A 22022-nucleotide genomic window follows, 5' to 3' on the forward strand; every position below is an offset into this window, starting at 1 on the left:
AAAGTTCAGAGAACTCTTGGAAGTTTAACCAGCTTCCACTTTCCCTTCTCTCTCTCTCTCCCTGCGGGGAAGAACTGGGTTCTTACATACAGACCCATTTCAAATCAACGGTGAGAATGCCACTGTAGAGTCTGATGGAAAGGCTGTTGCTCTCTCCTTTAAATACAGAAGTTAGTGTGAGGTTAGAAAGACTCCAATCTGAGACATTACAACTTTGTCACATGGCTGTTATGAGGGGATCAGATGGCATGCAACTACAAATGCTAACAGCCGTAGTCACATTAAAAAACCTAAAAGGCACCACTTTAAAGGCAAAGTACTTTCAACATTTCGGCAGAAGGATTTTCCACTAGCTCCCAATAACAAAAAGACAGTGTCCCATCTTGCCCTCCTTTTAATCAAAACAAACAAACAAGCTTTACTGTTAAACACATTCTCCTCCTCTGCCCCCACCCCAAAAAGCACTCCTTTACCAAGACCTTCTAGCTGCACTGGGTTTAAAAAAAAAAAAAAAAAACACCCAGAACAGTAAAGTACTACACAGGGTTGCAGTAATTCTCAAGAGTTGACTTTTGAAGGAAGAGGGGAAGAATTCAGATTCATGTTGCCTGTTATGCTAGGAGGAAATATGTGCAATAATGCTTTGTCTTCAAAGGTAGAAACCAGTAACTGCTTCCTTAGCAATTCTTAACCAATCCCTCTATACTACACTGTTGGGTTGCACACATCTACCCTAAGGTTGCAGAACTACCACTGCTTTCACTACCAAGAAGCGAGGCATGAGGCGGAATTACTTCAGACAGCCAAAGCAGATGAGTCACAGCACTGCCTCATATTTAGGGAGCAAATTCCCTCCAATAGAGCAACAAGGAGGCCCTTCTTGGGTGATACTTCTCACCTCCTGAAGCATTTGCCTTTCAAGAGAGACTTATGGAAACCGGATTACACAGGAGAGCAGATAGACTATAGTTATCCAGCTGGGATGCAAGTCAGCTGATTCTTTTACCCTAGCTATGCCATTGCTTTGCTGCTCCTCCTTTATCCTCTTCTGGCAATGCCATCTGATGGAGCTGGTTTTCTGACAGCGCATGAACACACACGGCCCTGCTACTGCTCAGAAACGTGTTAGAAAGATTTAGGTTGCAGAGGGCTGTAACCTCCCAAGGATACAAACTAAATGCCTGCTCCTGCTCAAATGAACAGAACTACCAACTTCAGTGGGAACAGGAGAGGGCCCCCAAAAGCTGATCAGCGCAAAACCTCTAGTCAAGCAGTAGCAAAAAGGAGCTAGGTGATTCACGTTTCAATGCCTTTGGTTATTCCTAACATAGGTTACTCAAACCGCACTAACGCATGTCTGCCGTACCTCCTCCTTTCAGAGAGAATCTTGGGTGGGGATGGCTAGAGAGATAGAACCCAACAGAAATGAGGTGGGAGGGTACCAACTGAGGGCAGAGTCAAATGTGGATTGTATTGGGCAATTCAGCTTGAAAAGAGGTCAAAACAAAAGCAAAACAAAAAATCAAGATTAAGCCTTCCTCAGAAGTGAGCTTTTAATTGCAACCAGCTCTGTTCAAATTCTTCAGTCTGGCAAACACTAGGCTTGTAGGGAGAATTAATGCAATACAACCACAGAGGATAGACAACAAAAGTAGCAGCATGTTTTTCTCCTGTAGGAAAGTAGTCGGAGTCCAGGAGAAGCAGAGAGAAAAGACTCCACTCCGCTCACCCAGCACTTGAAGGCCCGGACGTGCTACGTATTATACTTGTTAAAATAGCACTAGGAGGGCCTTGATTTGCCTGTGCCAGGTTGTTTCCCTCCTTTCCCTTCCCTCAAGCTCTCTGCTCCTTTGGGTTAGGAAAGACCTTGAATCTCAAGTTAACACCTGAGATGTCTGCTGGAGATAAACCCCATGGAGAGATGGAATGTGCCTGCCTCTAAGCACCTCAAAAGGCACAGACGCTAAATCAGTGATGCAATGCAGGAGATTCTTTGAGCGGGAGGTGTGTTTAAATAAATACATGGGTTAAAACAAGGAACTGAGGGGAATGTAGCGTGGTCAGGCTGAACCCTATCCAGCAGCAAAATCCAGAAGAAAGAAGGACTGGAGTGTCCACTCGGCTGATGGCAAGAAACACTTCCATGGTAGCTACAGGGCTAGAACGTGAAATGCTGGATTATGGGTTACAAGAGAGCCAAGATGCTGAAATAAGTCTAGGGGAAAGGGCAGCTAGATCATTATGGTCTCAGTTCAAAAAAGGTACTTAAGCATATACCTAAGTTCAAGCATGTGAGTAAACTACTGATGTCTCCAGAACAGAGCAGTCAGTGGTACTGCCTTGCTGAATGACGGCCAGTAAAAACATCACACGCTGCAAGGCAGCTAGTTACTCCTAGGACTTAGCATCATACATTCAAGTGTTGCAAGGAGAGGAAGGCATCCTGAACACAGCCAGCCTTTCACGGGAACAAGCAAGGGGCCCTATTGTCCAGCCAGTGGTCACTGGCCCACATCCATTGCTGAGGAGTGAGAAATCCCTATGCTGAAGAGAAGCAGAGCTAATGGGCAGGAAGAAAAAAATCTGTCACTTTGTCTCCCCCTTTCCCCCCTGCCCCCCCAAACACACACATCCTCACTTCCACCTCTGGCAGCTGAGCCAGAAGAGAACTCCAAGCCACAAGGGAACTCACTGCAAATAGTGAGGCCATCCAGGCACCAGGGCTACAACCTCCTGTACCTCTCACTGAAAAAATAAGTGGGCTGCCCATTGACAGCTGCCTGACGAAAAGATGATCCACTTAACTGAATGCTCAAGCAGAACAATGACTGGTAAGTTGGTAGCCAGGGCGAGGCACAAACTGATACAAACTCATGGCACTGGGAGAACAAGACAGGAAGCCGAAGTAAGTAGCAGACCCTGCAGAAAGATTCTGCCCGTTCTGTTGATGAAGTTAGCAACGAAGGAAGGGCTGATGACGTGTCAGAGTCAAGCATTTCCCACACAGCTCTATCAATGGTGCTCAACCCGGCCCTGAGAAGAGACTGCAAAGCACATTAACTGCAGAGTGCCGTTGTGATATTGGTCGCTGCTCGGTAGAGGCTACCTGGACACTATCCTGCTGTTTTAAAAATCTTTAATCAAAGCAGGATCCATGCAAATAATAAATAAAGGGGGAGTTAGGAGACACCAGGAGGTGAAAAGTTTCTTCATTCTCCTGCGCTCCAGGCACGAAATGGGGAGGGTAGGCTCTAGATCACTCCACCTTTCAAATGGTGGAAATGAGAACGCAACACCTTGTAGCATCCCATAATGCAAAGTGATGATCACATGATCCTGTAGCGCGTCTAGTCTTAACCATTTTCTTCTGCCATAGATAGGAATGGTGGTTGGACTCCAACTCAACCGCTGAAAGGGTGGGCGAGTGGGGTGTACAGAGTCTAACCTGCATAATTAACTGTCCCCAGTGAACGACACGGTAGGGTGGAGGATGCTGAAAAGACTGGGGAGCACTGTACAATACCCAGTTGGAGGGGACATTCTCCACAGTCAACTCCTGAAGGCTCAAATATGCATGATTTCACATTGGTCCCCATGAGAGAAGGTGCTTTCCCTGAAATCTCCAGCCCCTCAGAAGTCCAGACTAGGCCAAAAACAGCTGCCAATGTCAACTGTGAGGGTTGGTGAAAAGGTGCCATTGCTCCTATGGATATCAGGAAAAAAACAAACCAAACCTTGAGCAGTCAATCCTGAAGAAAGGAAAATAAAATCACATTTTGTTTAAAATTATAAATACTTTTCTGTATAAAGTTATTAAATAAATGAGATCCTTCCAGTGACGGTGTGGTGAGTTCCAGTGATGCTCCTAAGCAATGTTCCATAGTCTTTAAAAAGCCATCGCTGCTCCCTGTCTCTCTTGTCCTCAGTTTAAGTGCAGCAGGGGTTATCAATGACTAGCATGACATCAATGCCATACACTTCCAGCAGGTCCATTAGGAAGCTTCGGTCACCTTGTGGGTCCAGGCCCATGCCCCGGGCATGGTCAGCTGTCAAGGTCTTGTCCTGGCTGGCTGACACCTCCATCAGTGTCTGAAATATCCGATTGTTCTGCTCCATGAAAAACCTGCAGGAGGACACAGCCAACAGGGAAGAGCAGATGGGATTGAAAAGAAAAATGGAAGACAGATTTTTTTATACCATCCCCAGAGTCCCACTTTAAACATTCCTACCTTCTTTCCACCATGGTATTGCACATGTGGTAGGTCAATAGTGAACCTTTTACTCAACAGGCTTCAGGCTGGCTTATTTAAGCTAGGCGCTGACTCAACTAACACATTTATTGTGGGGAATAAAAGACCAAGTGTAGAAATCCAACATATGTCTCCGCTAATACAGTGGGGGAACTGAGTGGACAAAAGCATCAAGCCACTATGCTGACCCAAATGATTTCTCCATTACCTGTTCTTGAGCCACCAGATTCTAGCTATGACTAAGTTTCAGCGCCAAACAAGGAACAAAACTTGGAGATGAAAGTTCGACTGGCCACCTCCTGCATTCCCTTTCAGGTACAGCACTGTTCCCTGGTCCCATATCCTCTCCAACCATAGTCTAGTTTTAAATGACTCGAGCAACGAGGCTTCCCCCGTGCGCTGTGGCAGGCTGTTCATAGTCCAAAGCACCTCAGTCTTGGCAAGCTCTACCTAATATTCACCCTCAATTTTCCTTTAGACAATTTAATTGTATTACTCTCGTGCATATCCCTTTCCCACCATAGGACATGAGCAATAATAGTGTGTGGTGAAGGGCTCCATAGGAGGGGCCAGGGTCTATTTAGTACTTCAGTTGCCACGCATTTCCTCACAGACTGCAGGAACCACACAAGCATTACCCAACCCTTCACCCCAGCCTCCTCTGAAACCGCCACACATGTAACCGCCCAGCCGACAAGCAGAGGCAGTTTGCTCCCCACAGCCAGGGCACTGTCTGCATCTCAACAAGCTGTTTGGCCTCCCCCAACATAGCCAGGAATTCTGAAGAAGGTCAGAAGATGCTCGTGTTCTAGAAATCTCTTCCATTTCCACCCCATGCTTTATGGGTCCCCATATCCCCTCCAAACGCTTCCAACCCCCCAAACATCTCTATTTTTGCAAGCTAAGCTAGTGTGATATGAAACCAGTGAGACAACGACTGGACCCCAGGCTGCCATTGGTGCCCAGGCCCTCAAGTGCGAAACCACACTTTAAAGACTCCCCGGAGCCTGGTTGTTATTCAGTGGTGCAGGGAGCAACTCACAAGATAAAGAGATCCTCTTCACAGGAGCTGCAGTCCTCCTCCACCTCCTGAGAGTACATCAACATCTGCCTGGGAGAAGGGAGGCCAATCAAGCACATGTACAAGCAACAAACCCCAGAGCAATAGCGCCAAACAGGATTCTGACTGAAGACATCACCCTTTATTGAAGATAAAGGTACTAAAATCTTCATCTTTAATCTATAGATAGCAGCAGAGTCCCATGGACAGGGCACTAGGTTGGGAGTCAGGAGATCTGGATTCTACTCCCAGCTCTGCCCATAAACCCATTGCATGACCCTGGGCTAGTCACTTCATCTCCGTGCCTGTTTCCCTTCTCACCCTTTATCTACCTTGTCTATTTAAAAATGACAGGGACTGACTAATACTGTGTTTGCACAGTGCCCAGCACAAAGGTGCCCTGATCTCAGTTGGAGTCTCTAGGCCCTGCTGTAATACAAACCACCACCATAAAGGTATTGAATGAGAGGGTCAAAAGAATAAACCAAAGCAGCAAGAAATCAGGAAAATGAAGACAAGAAAATTCAAAGGAAGTGAAGAGATTGAGATACTGGTCCCATCGCTTCATCACTCAGGTCCCCTCCACTACCTCTGGTCATTGAGCCGCCGGTATTTTTCCTTGTCGGCACTGTTAATCTTCAGGAGTGGCTGCAGGTGCTCATGGTGCGTCTTCACATTCTGGTTATCCACATAGACGTCGTAGAGATCTCGCTTCTCCTCAAAGATCTTTTCCGTCGTGCCTGCCGAGACCAGAGGGAGAGGAAGATTTTCAGACACTCTCCTTGCACGGTGGCTGTTCTCACTTGCGTCGCTGTTCGATGAGAACAAGACACAGCCACACCCAGACACGTTACGATCCAGTGATTGCTGGATGAGAACAGGACCTGGCCACACCCAGGCAGGTTAAGATCTCTTCTTTTATTTCAGAGTCTCTCTCACCATCAGGAGATTTTTTCAGCTTAAGTTTTAAAAGGTACCTCCTGATCCATCAGAGATTTCAGCTTGGCGTGAAGCAGTAGGGAAGCAAAGAGGCTGTTGTACTTACAGGCCACATAAGACACTTCAGTCTCCAGCATTTCTATGTCTGCCACATTCACATAGAAGAAAGGCTTGGACTCTGGAACGGTCCCCCCAATGCCAGGCAGTGAGACATTGGCTAGGCAGCAACAGCAATACACTGCAGGTGAGAGAAAGGGATAACACAATGCCCACAATATTCCCTCTCAATAGGGTCCACAATGCCCCCTCCTTATTTCTCGTGTCCCCATTTGCCCAAAGTGCTCCTAAACACACACCGTATATAGCACAGCATAGTGTCATCTGACCAGCACTGAAATGCTTACATTTCACTCTGACTCTCCCATTGGGCAACATGTTATTTAAATTCTTAAGTTCCTGCAGAATGTTTAGACATTCTCGCCCCCTGCACCCAGCTTGTTGGTGGAATGAAAGTCAGGCAACAGCATCTGGTGCTGCCACACAGAGACAAGAGTTCAGGTTCGTAGCTCTTCGGGCCAACAAGGCCTGGGAAAAACATGCTTGCAAGAAGTAGAGAAGGGGAGCCTCAGGGTTGCTTTGCAAACCCTGCCCATCACTTTCCCTAGCAGTGGACTTGGGAGAACGGCACTGCGTCCCTCCATATCAGCTAGGAGGGGTGTGTGCACATGTGTACAAGTCACTGTCCTTCAGGCGTGGGAAGGAAGAGGTTTGAAGGTTTTGATCTTGACGCCGTACCTCTATAGCAGACAACTCCTACTGGCGGTGGTGAAAATATCAAAATGCGCTTGCGTAGCAGAGCGAACTTCCAGAGGATGAAGATCTGCTCTCCAAAGAACTTAATGAACTGAGACATACAGCCTGCGGGGTGTGTGATCTGAAGGTCGGGGAAGAGAATGGCTCATGAGAGATGCTACAGGAACACAGAGATGCTAAATACAGAAGCAGAATATGGGAGCAAGTCTTATATACACACAGCCCAGCACCACCCACCACACTTGTGACACTAGATGCGTGGGAGCAAGAGCAGCACACTGCAACAGTCGATAGTTGCTGCCTGAGATACTCCGCCTAAACAACAGGAATCTACCTTGTGCAGCTTAGAGCTCAGCCCACAAATGCTGAAATGCATGGAGAAAACGCCACTAGCTTGCCTAGCAGAGAGACTTGCTATACACAAATTAGCTAGTCCTACACCCATCGGGAGCATCATGCACTGCACATTTATACAAGCTGGACAGCGCCTGCCTCACCTTCATCTCTGGATACATGTATCTGTGGATGGAGGGCAGCCAGTGGACGGGTGGCTGAGAGTTGGAGGTACCCTTGCCAGCAGGGAGAACCCCCTTCTTGTCATCATAAAATGCCTCTAGGTGGGAGTAATGCCCTGGCATCTCCAGCTGGTGTCTAGAAAAGACAAAAAGTAGGAAAGATTTATGGAGTCCACAGACCCCAGGGCCCTTGCCCCCAGCCACATACATCTCCTAGTCCATGATTCAGCCTTAGATGCCTCAGACTTCACAGGCTGTGGCACCAGCATCATAAGCATCTGTATCTTTCAGTGCATCCAAGGAACATGGGCAGGGCTGAGATGGTCAGGCAGGACTCTCATACTCCATGCATGGGAGAATGGATCCTGGTTTTTAACATTTAGAACAAGTTCAAACAAGATGGCGTTTTCCTGCAAGTCCTCTTTTACCCTTACTTAATTCCCTTAGCAAGCTCTGATCCTGCAGTCCCACTGGACAGCGCTGTGTAGACAGCAGAAGCATGATGTAGCCAAGAACAAAATCTCACTGTTGGCTCTAAAAATCTTCCAAGAAACCTTTAGCAAATTGATGTTTTAAGGGACAGGAGGGAAATCAACAATTATTTTGTTCTAATACCTGTTCAAAACAAGCAATTCTCCAGCAGATTAAAAAAAAAGTGTTACACACTGAAGTGGTCCTGTATTACTAACTCAAGTTTAATTTCTTTCCTCCATCATGATCCTCATTTCCTGTAATTCACACACACACAGAAGTACTGTTTCTTGGAAAAAGGTCTTAATGTGGCAACATTTCAAAGTCTTAGCTCAAAGCCAAAACCTTATTGCACATGCAGGGAAAATTACCTTTCAAATGACACGCAACCTGATGTTCAATGTAGCCTGGGAAACCTTCACATCCAACCATCCACACAAACATTCAGACCCTTCACTACAGGCAGCCAATCCTGTATCCCACAGACAACTTACCGGACCTGGTTCTCCAGGAAGTGCATATATCTATAGAGCAGGGTGTACGAAGGGGAGAGAATCCCCACAGACTTCATGCGGGCACCACGCTCTAATTCACTCTCCACGGGCATGTTTTCAAAGCAGGCCAGGCCGAAGCAGAGCCCTTTCCGGAAATAACTGGGGACAAATGTGCAACAGAAAATAACTAGAAAGGGGGAGGGTGGGAAGAGAGGCACATACATGGCGAGGTATAACAAGCAGATCCTAGGAAGGGCCATCAAAAATATCAGTTCCCCACCCCCTACATCTCCTCCTGTGCACACAGGCCTCTGCCATTTTAACCATGTCTTCTAAATCTATTGACAGCATGGTCTACATTACACAGTATTCAGAAAGCTGGCAGCCTCCAGTGCCTCTCCTACCACTAAAGGCCCGACCTTTGCTAGCACAGGTGCAGTGGAACCTGTGTTAACAACGATGGGGAAATTTTCAGAAGAGAGGCTCGGGTAGAAAGCTGGGCCTAGGGAGCATAACGTCGTGTTTCCAAAGAACAGCGAGGATAACACACCACACTTTATAAAGTAAGTCAGACTAGCTGTCGTAACGATGGCCTGTTTGGCCCCTAAGCCATCTCCCAGGCTTGCAGAGAATGGAAACACTGCAGATGAAACACCTCCTCTGGCCAATCAGAGAGTGGAGTCTACAAGCTCTAAAGGGAGCAGCTGTCGGTCCTCCTTGGCCAAAGGGAGGCACCACAACTCGGGGCCCTTGAGAGCAGAGTGGGGAGGAATACGATGGGAAGGGCATGAACCAGAATTCCCATTAGGAGGCGGGAGGGACGAGGAAGTGAAATGGGAACAGGACAGGATCACTACTCAACATCTAAAGGAGACATCCAAGTTTTTATAAACATGTTTTCTTCTGCGTTCTCTCTTAAAACCACAAACAACAAAACCCTCCCCTTCTCCCCCCTTCCCGCCCCGTTTTGCTCTTTTCCATCTGGCAAAGAATTTGCTCCATCCCCACCACGCCTCCTGGCCCACTGCTGACATTCCTAACGAGCCTGAAATTAGCAATTCTGTTTGCTTCCTTGTTTGTTCGTGCCTCATGTATTAGTGTCAGTTTACCTCTAGGAACCAGGTCTGCTCTTGTTGGCGGGCTGGCCACCAGAGCAGGAGTCATTCATTATACGTTAGGATCTACATAAATAGCAGATATTTGATGCAGCAGATGCTAAATATCTGGAAAATTCACTCCAAAGCAGCTAGTTTTATGGCAAGTCAATTTGGGGGGCCTTAGTTGATGGGCAGTGTTCATTTTTACTGCTTTGGACTAAGGGAGGAGGGCATGTGTGCCTAAGGAGGATGGGAAGGAGCAGCGCAGCCCAAATATACTCACATGAAATCCGACTGGACTTTGTGCGACCCACTTGCCATGGATTTGAACTCAACACCTTCTAAGTCAATGTCTTGGGGCAAACACCATTCCACCATGTTACCTGCGGGGCAAGGGAGCGATAACTTTTCATTGGAGTAGAAAAGGGTCCCACCCTCTTCTAAAGATAAAGCAGCAACAAATCAACAGCAGCCAGGTTTCAACCACTTGGGTATCAAGGAGCAGTGCACTGGTAACAGTATTTTAAAAGGCAATACAAGTTTTTGGAACAATACAGGGCGGTTATTACATGGCCTTACAGTGAGATGGGTCTCTCCAGTACCTGAGCACAGATGCAACCTTATCACACTCCATGTGCTGCCTGTGAGACAGACATGCTGCACTGAACACCAGTACATTGCATGGGCCTCAAGAGTTATTTCAGAACCTATTTCAGACTTGCCCCTCCAAGGCTTGCCAGGCAGCAGCTACAGCAGATAGTCCCTCCAGGTATTTGGGCAGGGCAGTGAAGGAGGGGCTAACTCTACTGATGTTCGTGCTGTGAGAGTTCTGTGGACAGAAGACTTCAGTCTCCAAAGCTGAAAATCTGACCCCTCTCCTCAGCACTGTAGTGCAAAAGCAGAGCAAAGGGAAGGATGTAAAATTAAATAGCCAGGCATTTGGTAAGTGCATCATGTTGCCATGATAAAGTCTTGGATTCAGAAAGGATTTTAGAAATCCTGTTCAAGAGAGGCAAGAAGCATAGACTGGTAGGGCTGGAAGGGACCTCAAGAGGTCATCTAGGCTAGTCCCCTGCAGGCTACGTAATAACTAGATCATCCCTGACAGGTGTTTGTCTAACCTGCTTGTAAAAATCTCCAATGATGGAGAGTCCACAACCTTCCTAGGCAATTTGTTCCAGTGCTTAATAACCCTGACAGTTAGGAATTTTTTTCTAACATCCAATTTAAACCTCTCTTGCTGCAATTTAAGCCCATTGCTTCTTGTCCTATCCTCAGAAGTTAAGAAGAACAATTTTTCACTCTCCTCCTTGTAACCACCTTTTATGTACTTGAAAACTGTTATGTCCCCCCCCTCTTCTCCAGACTAAAGAAACCCAATTTGTTCCATCTTTCCTCACAGGTCATGTTTTCTACACCTTTAATTATTTGTGTTGCTCTTCTCTGGGACTCTCTCCAATTTGTCCACTTTCTTCCTGAAACGTAGCGCCCAGAACTGGACACAATACTCCAGGTGAGGCCTTATCAGCATGGAGTAGAGCAGAAGAATTACTTCTTGTGTCTTGTTTACAACACTCCTGCTAATACATCCCAGAATGAGGTCTGCTTATTTTATTTTATTTTTTGCAACAGTGTTACACTGTTCTCCACTCATATTTAGCCTGTGATCCACTATGACCTCCAAATCCCTTTCTCCAGTACTCCTTCCTAGGCAGTCATTTCACATTCTGTGTGTGCGCAATCCATTGTTCCTTCCTAAGTGGAGTATTTTGCATTTGTCCATATTGAATTTCATCCTATTTACTTCAGACCATTCCTTCAGTTTGTCCAGATCATTTTGAATTTTAATCCTATCCTCCAAAGCACTTGCAACCGCTCCCAGCTTGGCATCGTCCGCAAACTTTATAGGTGTATTCTCTGTGCCACAATCTAAATCATTTAGAAGTCAAATCTCCAAGAAGAATGGAAAATGGACTCTCTCCCCTTTCTTCCAGGCTCATGAAGGGGTATTAAAAAGCCTAGGCCAGAACTTTGTATGTAGATTTATGGCCAAAAGTGAAAGTGTTATGATCACTACTGGTAGGGAGGAGTGTATGCACAGCACATGGTAAACTGTAGCACCAGCCATGCTCATGTCAGTGGAACTTTACTGCTTAAAAAAAAAAAAAAACAACAACAGATATATATATAGAGAGATAGAGATATAAATAAATACATACATACATACATGCACGCCACATATACGACCATGATATTCATGTGAAAAACGTAAGTACTGGGTTAACAAGTTTGTGGTGTACCTTTGACTGCTTCACCTGCACTCTGCCAACAAATCCATCTTTGTCAAAGCTTCTAACATTCCAAGCCTCTGAGCAAATCAGCTGGCTGTATTTTTTAGTATATAAAACTTAGTTACCAAAAGGATTTCCTCCTTTTCACTAGTCCAAAGCCCAGGACATGCAATCTTCACTAGACCTGTGATATTTTAATGGTTCGACAGCCCACAAACCACAGGACAGCTGGTATTCCACCTCACACCCAAAGTGTGGGTGTGGAGACTCCACGACCACTCCTATCCTTCTTGATGGCTCTGCTTGGGCAATGGATCGTTTCTCTGGAAGCCCATTTTCTTCCTTGGTAAGACTGGTCAAACAGGAATCTTAAAGTCAACGCCCTTATACAACTTCCATGGAACACGTCTCAAGCTAATTAATATTTTAAGAGCTGACTGAAATGTTTCACGGATTTCCCAACCTCCTAACTCTACAGCACAATAATTGTTCCAGCAAATACAAAAGTGCACAGATACAGAAAAGATTAAGACTGAATAAACTGGCAACTGACTATCACCCCAACAAGAAAAAGTTTAATGCCTGAAATAGAAAAGAATATCTAAAAAGTCTGATCTTGGGGTGGAGATGATGAGAGAGAATATTTTTTGAGATGAAAGATGATCCATACAGAAAGACAAAAAATATTACAAGTCAATCTAATCCTAAACTCTTTCACAACAGATTTGTGGGCTACATACAGAGTTTGGACCAATACAAATATTCAGGGATGAGATTTTTCCACCAAAAGTTATACTACTACAAGCCCTAGTGGGTACACAGTTATGCCAATATGAAGGCACCTGGTATCAGTATAGCTTACTCCCCTTCCCAAACACTATCCGTATATAACAACATCCACTCTGGGATGTGTGTGGGAATACATCACTTTATAGCAGTGTAGTTAAAACAGTACAACATGTGTGTTTAGACAAGGCCTTAGACTTGGTCAAGACTTTGAGAAACAAGAGCCTAAAAATTGACACCTAAATAAGTAGCTGATTTTCAAAACTAGCTGAGCACCCAGCAGCAACCATTTGGGTCAGTAGGAGCTGTGGGGTGCGCCACATTTAAATAAGTGCCTAACTTTAGGTGACTATTTCTGAAAATCCTGGCCCTTCTTTGTATTTTGCATATTGCACAAAGGAGGGAGCACATAGAATTCTATTTAGCTACTGGAATTTAGTAGCCTATTTTTCTGCTCAATTCGACATTGTTTCCAATAGGTTTTAGGTCCTGGTGAGATAAATACATACAGCAAGTTAATTACAATAACAGCAGAGATTTCACGCGCATCCATTCTGTTCAGAGATGGGGAGGCCAGTCCTAGGCTGTCTTGTCAGCAATGTCATCACACAGCTAATGAAAAATCACTACAACCAAGCAAGGAGGTGGGGATAAGGACTCTCTGGAAGACTTATATATATATATATATATATACATACATACACACACATATACATACATACACACACACCTATCTCATAGAACTGGAAGGGACCCTGAAAAGTCATTGAGTCCAGCCCCCTGCCTTTACTAGCAGGACCAAGTACTGATTTTGCCCCAGATCCCTAAGTGGCCCCCTCAAGGACTGAACTCACAACTCTGGGTTTAGCAGACCAATGCTCAAACCATTGAGCTATCCCTCCCCTACAAAGGGGATTTCTCATTTTATGATGGTAACGCCCAGAGACCCCAATCAGGGCTCTACTGTGCGAGGTGCTGTACAAATACATATGAAGACAGAGCCTTTATTGATGTACCTGGGCCTTTTAAGTAGTGTACAAGGCTGGCAGAGGAAGCCACTATGATAATGCCTGTGGTTTGTGTTTAGAGTTATATGGAGCCACTTTTTAAAATTTATAACTGTTTTTAAAGAGACGCGAGATGATCCTTCCCTGAAGAGTTTAAGGAAGTAGATCAGGGCTCCCTCAACCACAAGTTGTGGTTAGCGCCAAGTTCCCCCGCAGGTTCCTCTTTCAAACGCAATTGAAAGTCTAATGCTCATAATGAATCAACTACTGATCTTCAGCTGCACACTTAATAGTAATACGTTATCATTCCACAGCACCTTTCAGCCAAAGTACCTTCAATTAGTTAAGCCTCAAATATCACTGCGGGGGTTGGCAAGTATTATCGCCATTTCACAGATGTGTAAACAGACAGAGGTTAAGTAATACACCCAGTTCCACAAAGCAGGTCAGTGGCAGAGCAAGTGGAACTAGAACCCTATCCTGTGCTTTAGCCACTGGAGATCAACATGCTCACACTGGAATAAACTCATTCAGTTGCACTGTTTTCTAGGATCTTCCATTAAAAAGAACATTAGCCACCAACACCTGTACTCCTGGGCAGTCGCTCTCACCACCTTGCCTTGTGCGATGACGTGGCAGTCATGGAGCAAGCAAAGAGATAAAAATCAGTCAGGCGAGATGCTAGAGCAAACAAAGGAGCGACTTTTCCCACAGGCACAAGCTTAGTTGCCCACAGACAGGAGGGAGGGGGAAGGGAGAAGCCTCTGAGAGAGCAGGAAGCCTATCCCGTTCCCTGACCATGCACAAAGCAGCTCCCAGGCTGGTGAGGAAGGACTTCCCAAGCCGCATTCAAACAACTTGAACTTTAGAGCACAATGCGAAGCTTTAAAGAGAGAAGCTCGCAGGTTCCTTGAAGAACTTTTGTAAGCCATTCGTCAGCACCAGGATAAGTCAGAAACAGCATCAGCAGCTTCTGGAAGGAATGGAGCCAAAGAAAGTTTCCCTTGTAACTTTCTGCACTATTCCTCTTATTTTTGGATGCTCCCAGAAGCTACTGTGACACCAGCATTTAGCTTCTTTATTAAAGTAACCATCTGTTCATGGGGGTGGCTGGGGGGCATCACACACAGACATGAAGATCTATGTATTAGTGAACACATTTTTAGATCTATACACTCCCAAGCAGTATCTGCAACCCAACACTGGAACGCTGTGCTAGTGCCTGAGAACCAGAAAGTGAAACTAAACATGGTTTAGCTCAACTTGGAGAATGAAAGAAATACAAAAAAGAAACAAAACAGCTGAATAATGGTGAATTGGACTTTTTCAAAGCAGTTATTGGTTCACTTGTAGGCCTGATCCTCCACTTGCAGGACCAGTAGTTTGGCCACTCAAAGCCAGCTGAAGGACTGGGGCCTTCACAAGCTACAGTGTTATTAAGAACACTACAGACTTAGATCCGTATAATAACTACCTCGCTCAGGGATGAGAGAAATCCACATCCCTGAGTGATGTAGTTATATCGACTTAACCCCCCATGTAGACAGGGCTATATCAGCAGAAGAGCTACTGACTCTCAGGGAGGTGGATCAACTTCACTGAAAGGAGAGTTCTCTCCCATCGACTTAGGCCTGCTCTATACTACAGAGTTAATTACGTCAATCTAACTCTAAGCGTCTACACTAAACGGTAGCTCCTATTGATGTAACTCGCCCACTACACCAACCTAATAACTCTACCTCCACGAGAGGCATAGCGCTTAAGTCGATTTAGTTAGGTCGACTTAGTGTCAGTGCAGACACTGTGTTCCTTACATTGACTGTTACTGCCTTTCAGAAATCGTCTCACAACGCTCCATGTGCAATGGACATGCAAAAGTGATTTAATTACTGCGATGGCTGTATGTCAACATAACTTAGGATGACTTAATTTTGTAGTGTAGACTTGCCCTTAGAACATCTTTATTAAAGCAATACAATGGTGCAGCTGCACCAATGCAGCATTTCAAGTGTAGGCTTGCCCTACATCCCAAACTTAATACCAAGATAGTTGGCTGCGCACCACAATCACATAAGTAGCAAGAGACATAATTTGACCTGCTCCTATTTCTTTTAGAGTGCACCACCTGGAAACAATAATGGGGCAGCCAGCACTGTGAGCAACATTCCAAGATGCCAAACATTGACAAGTTCGATACAAGTGCCCCTCAAAAAGTGCGAGATTGCATCTCTCTTTAGCCTGAAATCTTTAAAGCTTCTCTTTATCTTGTTCCTCCTGTGTCTATCCTATAGGTGAGCCCTGGACTCCTTGCTGTTTCTCGATACCCAATAAAGCCACACAAAAAACATCTTTTCCCCTCTCCAGCCCGCAGGATGACCAACTGTGGCTTCTCCATTTGGGTTTGGATTTTGGGAATCCAAGCATTCACAACCTCCAGGCTTAATTACTGTAATTCTCTCTACCTAGGTATGAAACAGCTGATTTTACAACAGTTCCTGGTGACTCAGGACATAGAAACCCATCTGTTCAGCAAAGCAGGCCTCTGACAGCACATCACCCACAGTGCTCTACTCTTCACTAGCTCATGGAATTACAGGTCAAATTCAACGTTTCAGCCTTCACCTTGGGAGCAAGACGACAACCTTCACGTGATGTTCCTGTTAAGTGCTGGTGTTTTTCGTGCTTTGTGTAATAATAATATATGGAGATATACCTAACTCATAGAACTGGAAGGGACCCTGAAAGGTCATCGAGTCCAGTCCCCTGCCTTCACTAGCAGGACCAATTACTGATTTTGCCCCAGATCCCTAAGTGACCCCCTCAAGGATTGAACTCACAACCCTGGGTTTAGTAGGCCAATGCTCAAGCCATTGGCCTACTATCCCTCCCTCCTAAATATAAATTGTAAATTAACTAACATACCAATGTTGTCAACTGGCCACTGGATGTCACATTACCAACCTCTGAGTGAAAGTAGCAATGATTATATTTCCTCAAACCACCCTTTTCAGGACCAAAAAAGAACAGTTGGGCCAGCCCTCCAAATATACGAACTTACTGTAGAAAGGATGTCCATGAAAAAAGTGGTTTACCGCTCGAGGACCCTCAAAGACCATCACATTGACATCATGGCCCTCCAAGAAACACGTGCAAAAGACAACGACAAAGCTGCCAGACATAAAATCTCATGGAATGGGGGGCTGCTCCACCGTCTGTTTGACATTAGCAGAGACATCCTCCCAGTGAAGCAGGCAGGATTTCACTGGAGGAGGAACTGCTGTGACCAAGTAGCTTAACTCACCGGCTACACTGAGGCAGGATTCCAACAGAAGTTGAAGACAGGAATCGTCCTTGTTGATGTATCCTCGGCATATGACACCGGCTGGAGACAAGGCCTCCTCCTCAAGGTCTCCAGTGTCATTCACTGTCAGCAAATGATCCACCTCTTGGCAGTGATGACCGGGGACAGCTGGTTTAAGGTACACCTTAATGGCCAGATCAGTAGACCAAAGACTCTTCACTCGGGCATCCCTCAGGGATCTGTCCTGGCCCTGATACTTTTTAATCTATACACCATGGATATACCAGCAACAGAGTTGAGGAAATTCATCTATGCAGATGACATTGTCCTAGCTGTTCAGCATACAAGCCTCCATACTATCAGCTGCACCCTAACCCGAGATCTTAGCACAATGGCTGATTATTTCCAATGCTGGAAACTTAGGCCTAACCCAAAAAAAAAAAAAAAAAACATGGTGACCACTTTCTGTCTGAACAATAAAATGGCTAATACCAAACTCGTGGTGCAGTTCTGCAGTGAGAGCGTCAGCCATGAGGCTAACTCAAAGTATCTCAGCGTTACACAGGACCGGAGTTTAACCTTTCTACAACATCTCGAGAACACCCGCTATAAGGTCAGGTCTCATGCAGCACTTATCAGAAAATTGGCCAGAACATCATCAGGCTCCAGTCCATGGACCTTACAACCGCAACAACTGCTTTGGTACATTCTGCAGCTGAATACTGTGCACCAGTGTGGTCTCACAGCAGTCACACTAAATGCCTTGACACAACTCAATAACGCTATGCGCATAGAGTCAATTTGAGCGTTCCTGACACTGGTCGACTGGCTCCCAGTCCTACTGCACATCCAGCCTCCATAGATTAGAAGAGCTGCCCAGACATCTCACTTTCTCAACTACGTCAATGCAAACACAAAGACCCCGCTGCACGATGACCTGCAGAACCCACCAAAGACAAAATTAAAATCCTGCAACCCTCTATGGGTCCGCATCAAGACTCTTACATTTAACTTTGATGCTGAGGCTAAATGGAGAACCACAGGGAGTGTTTCGACTGCTCAAAACAAACAGCTCGTTGTTGACCCTGTCAAGGAACCACCGGGTTTTGATTTATGTCAGAAAGACTGGTGCAGATTGAATTACATCAGGACATCTCCTGGGAGATGTGGACAAACCCTCTTTAAATGGAAAATGAGGCAAACACCTGTAGGAGACTGTTGTCACCAGGCACAAATGATGGAGCACATCATTTCTGAGTGTTCCCTTTGTTCTTTCACCAGGGGCCTGAAGGACATTCACCAGCTCACTGCTGCAGCAAGGTCCCTACTATCAAATCTAGATATAAATTTGTAATTGTTATTACCTCCCCAAGCCATATGAAAGAAGAAGTCTTCACCTTCAGAGTCCTCCATGGGCTTGGCACAAGTTACCCAGGGGACCATCACAACCCGCATGGTCGTGACCTCCCGTGAGAGCCAGGTTCCTGCGGTATTATGGGACTGTCAACCTCAAGAACAATGCTTGTGCACGCAGAAGACCAAACTTTCTTGGCTATTGCCCATAACTTACTCCTGGAAGAGGTCAGGATACACAACGTCAGAGCAAAATGCAAAACTGTGACCCAGCCCTTCTGCCATAGCCACCCTGGCCCTCTCACAAGAAGCGAGTCACTGCTGACTGAAGGAAAGAGAACACTATCTGAAGTGCATGTACAAACATATACATAAGTGATGTATCTAAGACCCTAGATCGAGGCAGACAGAACAGCAGCACAGCATGTGTGAAGGTATATGGCAGGTATGCTCTAACGTACCAACAGGAAGTTAATAATGGACAACAGCAGATGCAGTGGTGGGCTAGCATTTTCTGTAATCTTAGTGTCATGATTCAGCATTGCTTACTGAGGTCAATAACAGAAGAGAATTAATACCAAGTTTGTGTAGGACTGCGCAGGATACCAAGTGTGTGATGAAAAACAGTTGAGAGATAAATTCACCACTCCTTGGGAAAACAACATTAATCTCTTAAGCACCAAACAAAAGAATCAGAGTCACCTCTGCAGACAGAACTCAAGACAGGTATGACACCAATAAATATGTATGATTTGTTGGGTACAGTCAGAAGAAGTCAGGAGGCATGGATCAGCGTTCACGTTGCACTGCCGGTCAATACCCAGCCCAATCTGGAAAGCTAATAATCCAACCAGCAGACCAAATTCGGTGATGAATCCTGGTCACATGCCACCTGAGGCACGCTGAGTATACACTAAGAAGCAGCAGCACAAGTCAATGCTCTACATGCCCATCAAGGGAGGTAATTTACTCTTCCATACAGACACTATTGCTAAGGCTAAGATTTTCTCACGGATATATTTAGTAAAAGTCAGGGACAAGTCAGAGGCAATAAACAAAAATTCATGGAAGTCCGTACCTGTCCCTGACTTTTACTAAAAATATCCCTGACAAAATGGGAAGGGAGGAGTGTCCAGCACCCACAGCAGCTGGGGCTCCAGGGTCCCCCCCCCCACTGCACAGCAGCTGGGAGCTCCGGGGGACCCCTACCCCACATAGCAGCTGGCAGCTCCAGGGCCCCCTGCTGCCTGGGTGCTGCCCTGGGGCTGACACGGAAAATGTCACAGAGGTCTCTGGAAGTGACAGATTCCATGACATAATTGTAGCCTTAACTATTGCTACTAGACGTAGTTTTCTAAAGTTACTTGTTGTAGAGAAGTGTGAAGAGTGATTGTTTTCCCCCTTTGAAAAGTTGCATGTGGACAATAGAGGTCAAATTTGACCACTTCCTTACATCCCATTTTCACTATTTCCCTGTGAATTATATTGTATAAGTGGATGCACTTAAGTACAACCCTCCACAGCAGATAAAACCAGCACCAAAGACAAGATGTACTGGTATGTTACCCACTGTTACCCAGTACTTAAAAGTACAGCTGGAAAGTAGTCCAGCTTTTGCAGAACCACTTTTCACTCTGTGTGCCCAACTGCCTACTCACAAAATGGCAGAGGAGTTTTAGGAAAAACTGAGGTTTGCCCAGGGAGACTCTAATCATATTTAACATCACATTTATTTGGAATGCTAAACCCCATCCCCTTGATTATTATACTGTGCGGTCCACTACACTGACATAACACCACTGAGATCACCTATTTTGGTTGCACCTTAGAGAAAGCCACCTCCTGCACTAATAGAAAATTAAATCCTAGTGCTAACCCCTATTTCCCATATGCCCTCTTCTCCCACTTACTTATTCTGATGTGGCAACACACCTACCTACATACATTCTCCGCCCTGCCTCCCCCTATCCCCCCTGGATGTGCAGAATCAGTAAAAAGGCAGTGAATCTAGTGAGAATGGAAGTCAAAGATCTTGAATTCTTATCCCAGCTTTGCCACTGACTTGCTGCATGGTCATCAGACAAGAGAGCCTCTCTGTGCTTGTTTCCTTATCTGTACTACTCTTCTACCTATTTCACAGGAATTCTGAGAGGCTTAATTCCTTAGCGTATGTAAAGCACTTGAAATTCCTAGAAGAAAGACGCTATAGATAAGCAGAGTGTTATTAATCTGCACAGGTCTCATGATGAGGAAGGGAAAGCAACACCAAGATCTCAAAGTTGCATGAACGGAAGTAAATCGCACTTTGTTGCACTAGACTCGGCAAATATAATGCAAGCCACAGGAAAACAACATGCATGCTGGGGAAGTGGTCACATACTGTAGTGATGGTGGCTATGTTCATCACCATCTAACACTGTATGTGCAGCAAGTGACTGTTTGTAGCCAATGTTTGGTGGGTGAGGCTTCCATGGCTTGCCTCAACTCACTACCAATAAACAGCTATGGGGAAAACAGGGACACAGTATATTTTCCTGTGAGAGAAAGCTGCAGAAACCTGCCTCAGCTCATCACCAGAATAGAGGGTGCTGAAGTGGGGAGAGATTCCCAGGGCTTTTCCATCACCCCATGAAAATCAGTGGGTGATGGGGAGGATTTAAAGAGGAGGCATGTAGCAGTGTTTTCTGGGAACCTGCTTACCTCCACCCCCCAACTCATCACAGTGATGATCACGCTGCTGAGCCAGGGAGTAGGGGAGGGAGAGAGTAGGAGAGAAAGAGATTCCCACATGGTTTCTCTCTCATCCCCCTGTGGGCATGAGCACTAGATGGGTGAGGTGTGCAATATTTCCCTTGAGAAAGGGCCTACTGAGGCCCCCCCTCCAACTCATCACAGCGATGACCAGGCTGCTCAGCCCGAGGGGTGGGGGGAAAGGAAGGAAGAGGAGCAGGATTCCCAAGGTGTCTTTTACCCCGTGGACGAGAGGGGAGGCAGCGTTTTCCTGGGACCCTGCCGAGGCCTCCCCAACTCACGACAGCGATGACCTGGGAGCTCAGCCTGGGAGCGTTGGGGGGGGGGGGAAGAGACGGGAGATTCCCAGTCTCCCCCAACCCCAGCAGACATATCGCGGGGGTGGGGGTCAGGGAGAAGGCGACAGGGGGCAGCAGCGTTTCCCATCACTGCTGAGCCCGCGGTAATGGATGCGGGAGGGGCTCCCGCGGCTCCCCCCCGGCAGCGCATGGAGGAGGCGCAGCATCCCCGCGGGCCGGGCCGCCCTTACCCGAGCGGGGATCGAAGGTGACCACGAACACCGCCACGATCTGGTCCGCCTCCGCCTCCGGCCCCCGCGGCAGCTCCCCGGGGCCGCCCCACGCCGCGCCACCCCCCGGGGCCAGGCTCCAGCCGCCCCGCTCCGGCTCGGGCTGCGGCAGGGAGACCGCGGGGCCCTCGGCCCAGAAGAGCAGCGGCGCCTCGTCTGCCGGCTCCACCATGGCCTCGGCCCGCCGACTGCACCGCGGAGAGCCTGGCGGGCGGGCAGGGACGGGGGGAAGGGGTGGGCGGCCGCGGAGCAGGGGGCGGGGCTAAACCCGATTGGGGGCGGGGCTTCCGGGCTGTGAAAACGCTCTATCTCGCAGCCCGCTTGGG

The 22022-nt window shown here is 46.6% G+C and overlaps 1 protein-coding gene across 1 annotated transcript; it reads right to left on the bottom strand.

Moving 5' to 3' along the window:
- Positions 1-376: 376 nt before the first annotated feature.
- On the bottom strand, positions 377-21953 carry DENND11 (DENN domain containing 11). Its single transcript, XM_008171143.4, has 9 exons — positions 21658-21953; positions 9923-10022; positions 8543-8701; positions 7560-7713; positions 7045-7183; positions 6356-6487; positions 5900-6050; positions 5293-5361; positions 377-4123 (listed from the first exon to the last, which is right to left on the bottom strand). Exons 1-9 carry the CDS (start codon positions 21866-21868, stop codon positions 3928-3930), a joined length of 1311 nt encoding a protein of 436 aa, XP_008169365.1. The 5' UTR covers positions 21869-21953; the 3' UTR covers positions 377-3927.
- Positions 21954-22022: the final 69 nt, after the last annotated feature.

The sequence above is a fragment of the Chrysemys picta genome, chromosome 1 (assembly GCF_011386835.1).
Source record: "Chrysemys picta bellii isolate R12L10 chromosome 1, ASM1138683v2, whole genome shotgun sequence".
Lineage (NCBI taxonomy): Eukaryota > Metazoa > Chordata > Testudines > Emydidae > Chrysemys > Chrysemys picta.